The sequence below is a fragment of the Sprattus sprattus genome (genome assembly GCF_963457725.1).
Source record: "Sprattus sprattus genome assembly, chromosome: 15".
Classification (NCBI taxonomy): Eukaryota; Metazoa; Chordata; class Actinopteri; order Clupeiformes; family Clupeidae; genus Sprattus; species Sprattus sprattus.
Genome location: NC_137913.1, coordinates 6,609,281 through 6,615,278, shown reverse-complemented (window position 1 = coordinate 6,615,278; position 5,998 = coordinate 6,609,281). Strand labels below are relative to the sequence as shown.

General features: G+C 46.2%; 1 protein-coding gene across 1 annotated transcript in view; it reads right to left on the bottom strand.

Moving 5' to 3' along the window:
- nsmfb (NMDA receptor synaptonuclear signaling and neuronal migration factor b) overlaps positions 1–5,512 on the bottom strand; it is a gene marked incomplete at both ends in the record, with an annotated part of 37,792 nt that extends 32,280 nt beyond the window's left edge. Inside the window, one exon of the mRNA XM_080852970.1 lies at positions 5,442–5,512. Within this exon, the coding sequence (XP_080709096.1) occupies positions 5,442–5,512 (71 nt within the window). The remainder of the gene's footprint in view (positions 1–5,441) is intronic.
- Positions 5,513–5,998: the final 486 nt, after the last annotated feature.

Here is a 5,998-nt window from a genome sequence, read left to right as displayed (position 1 = left end):
TTTTCTTTTCTTCTCCCCTTCAACCACAGCATCTCATCAGAGGAGTTGTTGTGGAAGGGGCTCTGGGGATTCATGTCAGCTCAGTCGTTTGACACATTCCCGGTCACACCACCCTAGCTGGAGCCCCCCCCCCCCGCCGCCTCTCCTTTCAGACGTCCACCCCTGCTGTTTCTCCATTACTCCCCCCCCCCGCCTCACAGGGTGCTCCAAATACACCCCACAGGACGCGGAGCGACAAACACACAGACAGACAGCTCCCAAAGTGCCAATAACAGCCTTAATGACGGATGACTCCAATGGGTGTATCAGTGTGCAGTGTAACGGGTGTGTCTCCCCGACTGTTTCATTAAACATTACCATAACAGTCTTTAGCTGGCTGGTGAGTGTTCGTTACAGGCGATCTGCACGCTACTTAATATCCATGGCTGCTGCCCGCCCCGCTGCCACGTCCAGAGAGATGAGCTCAAGGCTGAAGGGCCCGACTGGCCCCTGACACGCTGCACAATGGCTGGCAAGCCACAGAGGCGGGCATAATTACACGGCTCATCACAAACACCCTGCACTCTCCGGCACTGCTGGCAAGCCGTGGCCGGTAATTACAGCCCTTACAGCGAGCCCAATAACCCAGCGCAGGATGGAGAGAGGGGGGGAGAGAGGAGGAAGGATGGAGAGAGGGAGAGAGAGGAGGGGAGAGAGAGAAGGGGAGGGGAGAGAGGGGGAGAGAGGAGGAAGAATGGAGAGAGGGAGAGAGAGAAGGGGAGAGAGAGGGAGATAGAGAGAGGGGGATAGAGGAGGAAGGATGGAGAGAGGGAGAGAGAGAGAGAAGGGGAGATAGAGAGAAGGGGGGAGAGAGGAGGAAGGATGGAGAGGGAGATAGAGAGAAGGGGAGAGAGAGGAGGAAGGAGAGAGAGAGGGAGAGAGAGAGAAGGGGAGAAAGAGGGAGATAGAAAAAAGGGGAGAGAGAGGAGGAAGGAGAGAAAGAGGGAGAGAGAGAGAAGGGGAGAGAGAGGGACAGAAAAGGAAAGAGAGACTGAAAGAGCGCGTGGGAAGGAGGGAGGGAGAGAAAGAGAGACAGAGTGGAAAAAGGAGGGAGAGTGAGGGAAAGAGAGAGAAGGAAAGAGAGAGAGAAAGCAAAGGCACTAGGTAAAAGTATGGGACGCAGTGGCTGATGATGGATTACATGATTGCCATGGATTTATTGTCCCGGTTTGACGGCAGTCGCGTGTGAGCCGAGAGACGGAGAGATTTGGTGAAGATTACATTGCGTGTGAACAACATCGCTGAGCACACAAAGATCAATGATGTCTGGCTCCCCTGAGACCTGGGCTAGTCTCAACTGGATCTCACTATAGGCCAACAACAGATTATCAAAACAAATGCTGACCTAAGATCTTTTTCTTTTCTTCTCGGTCTGTTAAAGGAATTCTGTGCAATCACTTGTTTTCTCCGGCCCTGGTGAGCTAGTCCATGAAAGGCGATCTCGAGCTGCTGACAGCTTGCTGCACTTAGCAAGCACTTCAGCCTTCATAAATCATCAAACATTTAGAACAGCATGTAGCCAGCATGATGAATGTGCCTAGGTATGTAGAAACTTAAATAGCTGGTGTATTGTATTTGGTGTACATGGTGTATATAAGTACTTCCAATTATGATGACTATATAATTGAGAGCTGATTTGCACGCTTATATTTAATAACTGTTTGAACAAAAAGTATGCAATGATTACAGTATAAAGACCATGGACGTGCACAGGAGTGTGCTTAGGTTGCTTGGGCAACTGCCCGTTTGCCCTCCTCGAGTAAAACTGCCCCTCCGAGGGAAAAAAATATTAATAATATATGTATATATATTTTTTTCTTCGGAGGGGCAATTTTACTCGAGGAGCGCAAACGTGCAGTTGCCCAAGAAGTTCATGTAGACCTAGTTTTAAAATATCGCCAGAGCAACTGCCCCTCAATATTCCTGTTCACGTCCCTGATAAAGACAGACAATATGTGTTATAAAACTCGAACAAAGTCTTCACAAACAATGAAGCTGTCTGGGTGTATTATAATTGAGCTGCTCCACCACGGGGACCATGACTCTGTGCCGTGCGTTAGCATTAATAACGTCACTGGACTCCCTGATGGAGTTCAGTCTGTGCCGTGCGTTAGCATTTATAATTGAGCTGCTCCACCACAGGGGCCGGCCCTCTGCACTGTGCGTTAGCATTAATAACGGCACTGGTCTCCCTGATGGAGCTCACTCTGTACCGTGCGTTACCATTTATAATTGCACTGGTCCCCCTCATGGAGTGCATGCTGAACGCTGGCATCCCAGAACACATTATTATGTCTATAGAGGAACTCAGGTGGCTTTAAATACATCTTATGAAACACAATCAAAACCATGAAGCAACATAAGGAACATTTATATCTATAATGACGTTAAAGCAGTTATATCTATAAGTTATATTTATAAGGGTGTTAAAGTAGTTATATCTATAATTTATACATATGGGAGTTAAAGTAGTTATATCTATAATTTATACCTACAGTATAAGGGTGTTAAAGCCTGTTGGCTCTGGGGGGCAGGTCCTCCCTAGACCTTCAGTGCTCAGGTGGGCTATCTCCCGGGCCTTTCTGTGTGTGTGTGTGTTTGTGTGTCCTGTGTCTCCTCCATATATGCACGTGTGTGTTCCAGGGTGTCGTGTCTGCTAATTAATTAATAAAGCAGTTATATCTATAAGGGTGTTAAACCAGGTCGCCGTTTTATGAAGACCTTTCTCGATCTGTCCTCTATCTCTGCTGGGTCTTACACCTAAGTTACTCTGTGCCGTGCGTTAGCATTTATAACTGCACTGGTCTCCCTTATGGAGCTCACTCTGTGTCGTGCGTTAGCATTTATAATTGCACTGGTCCCCCTCACATCTATACATCTATAATGATGTTAAAGCAGTTATATCTATAAGTTATATTTATAAGGGTCTTAAACCAGGTCGCCGTTTTATATTCGATCTGTACTCTATCTCTGCTGGGTCTTACACCTAAGTTACATCAGCAGAAGATAAGTGGGTCAGGATGGCTTTCTAGCTTTAACGGTTGAAACTGTCAAGTCCTGGCACTCCGCTCTGTGATCCGGTCGCCCGGCGAGGGGACCAGCCGGCACCAGAAGCTCCCACCGCTTGATGCCAGTGACCTGCTCCGCGTCTCTGCCCGCCTCCCAGCCGGCTGAGTGGATGAATTATAGACAAACACGGGATGAATAAGCGATCGCATCTGTCTGCACGCTCAGCGTGTTGCTCTGGGCCTCGCTGTGTGAAAGCACGGGTCAACACAGACAAACTGCCAATAAGATGGTGTGGGCTACGGCTTGCTTGGAGGGGAAGGGAGTGAGGGGGGGGGGGGACTAAGGCATCATTGTGACCACAAATGAACACTCTTCTATTTTCCTGGGCACAACTCCTCATATGACTGACTGCCCCTGCACAGTGTTGGCTTGACACCTTACGATGCGGTCATTGTCACATGTGAATAATTCACCAGCGCTGTCAATCACCCGGGGTGGCACCCATTGACTGATAAGCTGTGGGCAGTAAGGTCTCTTAATCCTCCCCTTCACGGAGTCACACAGAGAGAGCATTCAACAGATGCAATGCAAACTGATCCAGCGAGAGACACATACACACTCACACACACACACACACACACACACACACACACACACACACACACACACACACACACACACACACACACACACACACACACACACACACACACACACACATTCACACACACACACATACATACAGCATTACTGGGCATTATGAGGGTAGCCCTGGGGTTGAGAGGCTCAGTAATCGCAGTCAATCGAGACTGAGCTGGTATTGTCCGTGTGATTAGACGACCATGGAGTGTTTCAGCGACTCTAGCTTGTATTACCATTTAAAGTGTCCATTTCACCTAAGAGCTAAGGCCCACTCCTGATCCACTTCACACCGCCTCAAAATTATTTCTGGGACCCAAGGACAAATGAACCCCTAGATTACATGAGTATATATGTGTGTGTGTGTGTGTGTGTGTGTGTGTGTGTGTGTGTGTGTGTGTGTGTGTGTGTGTGTGTGTGTGTGTGTGTGTCTGTGTCTGTGTCTGTGTGTGTGTGTTTGTGTCTGTGGGGTTATATGTGTGTGTGTGAGTGTTTGTGTGTGTTGGAGCGAGAGAGTAAGTGAGGGAGGTAGGTAGAGAACTGGTACAAAGATATAAAACGATGCGCTGATATATCGAACATGGTGCTGAAATAATTGAGACACAATCACAATGCACTGCACAGTGGAGGAGCAATGTAAGGTTCAATGGGGATGCTATACTACATCCTACCAAAAGTCATCTTAGAGATCAGAACACACCCCTGTAAGACAAATCCCTTCCAGCACGCAGTGATTCATCACACTGCTATCACACACTAAACCTTGAAGAAGTGCACTGGTACCGACAAGATTGCATGAAATGAATCATACTGAACTGAGCCCTAAGAGGACATCATCAGAAGCACAATCATAATGACATACAGCAGTGGGGCACACTAACGCTGCTTTTAGAGTCTTCTCAAACAATACCAGTGGCAATTAATAAAAAGCATTGTATTGCAAAAATATATATATATTTGGTAGTATATTCACTGGTGCCATGCACTTAATTGAATACATTTCCACAGTTGAGTTTAAGAGACTGAACCTCTGGTCTGAAGATATTTCGATTCCAGAATTCATGAGGTTCAAAGTGACATGCCCTGTATTCTATGTCAACATTTTATTTTCATTTCTAAGAGATTTTCCAAACTTTATATAGTATAGAAGTATTTCAGTATTTCAGTTTAATCATCATTACTGTCATTACTGTCTTTACCATCCCAATATCACTCCACGTATCCGCGATACTAGTACTTAGAGTGGTTTTCAAACTAAAAAGCCTTCCTGATGAGCTTGCCTCGTATTCAACAATGCTCATTCAGCAATGCTCAAAACATGGTGTTTTTTATTAAAGTAATTGCAGTGTGTGTATACGTGCATATCAGCCTGGGTGAAATGACTTCTGTACAAATATTTTCTTTTCACAATAATATATAATCATACACTATACAGTAAATTACACAACAGTGCTTTGCTCTAATGGCATATCATTTCTAGCATGTTTGACGCTTTATCTATACTGTACTTATCCAATCTACTTCTACGGTCACCTCAGTGTTTCAATATGAGGCGAATTAGATTGTCTTACGTTATAAGAAGACGGCAGAGTGTTATCTATTCCTCCTATTTTCCCATTTAAAACAACAACACCGAAAGGTACGCTTTCGCAAGTTGGAAAAACAGCTGAAAATGATTTGCATCTGTCTACAAGGGCGCTCATATGCTTTCTTGACCTGCCTGCCCGCAAGAAACACTGCACTCTCCGACTCACCTAACTTTTGCGGCCACAGAAGAAATCGCATCGTTCCTTAAATTCTTCCTCTTGGACACGGCAGTTCCCATGCTGCGTTAAATCAAAAGGGGGAAAAGCTCATTCGACTCATCTGTTAACCGGAAATATGACAACAAATGTGTTCAGCACAACAGAAAGAATAAAAACAAACCTCCGCGCCGAGAGGATGAAAGGTGCCTTTTTCGTTTTCCCTTCCAAGTATCGGTGATATCACTTTAATTTGTCAAATTTCTCCTTTATTCCTCGTATCAACATACTTTCCACGAGATGTACTCTCGTCGTGATAAGCGCTCTCGCACGACTGCTTGATGCGAGTCTACCGGCAGACTGAGATTCCTTTGAAGAGATGCTCAAGCGCTTCAGCGACAGTCTCTCTCTCCCACTTTCTCCCTCTCTCTCTCTCTCTCTCCCTCTCTCTCTTCCTCGCTCGCATATCCCCTCCCCCCTCATTGATCCATGCAGAGCGACAGAGACAGGAAGGAAACCAGCCCCATAAAAGGAGCGATGTCCACCTGTTAGCCACTTTGAAAGTGGCG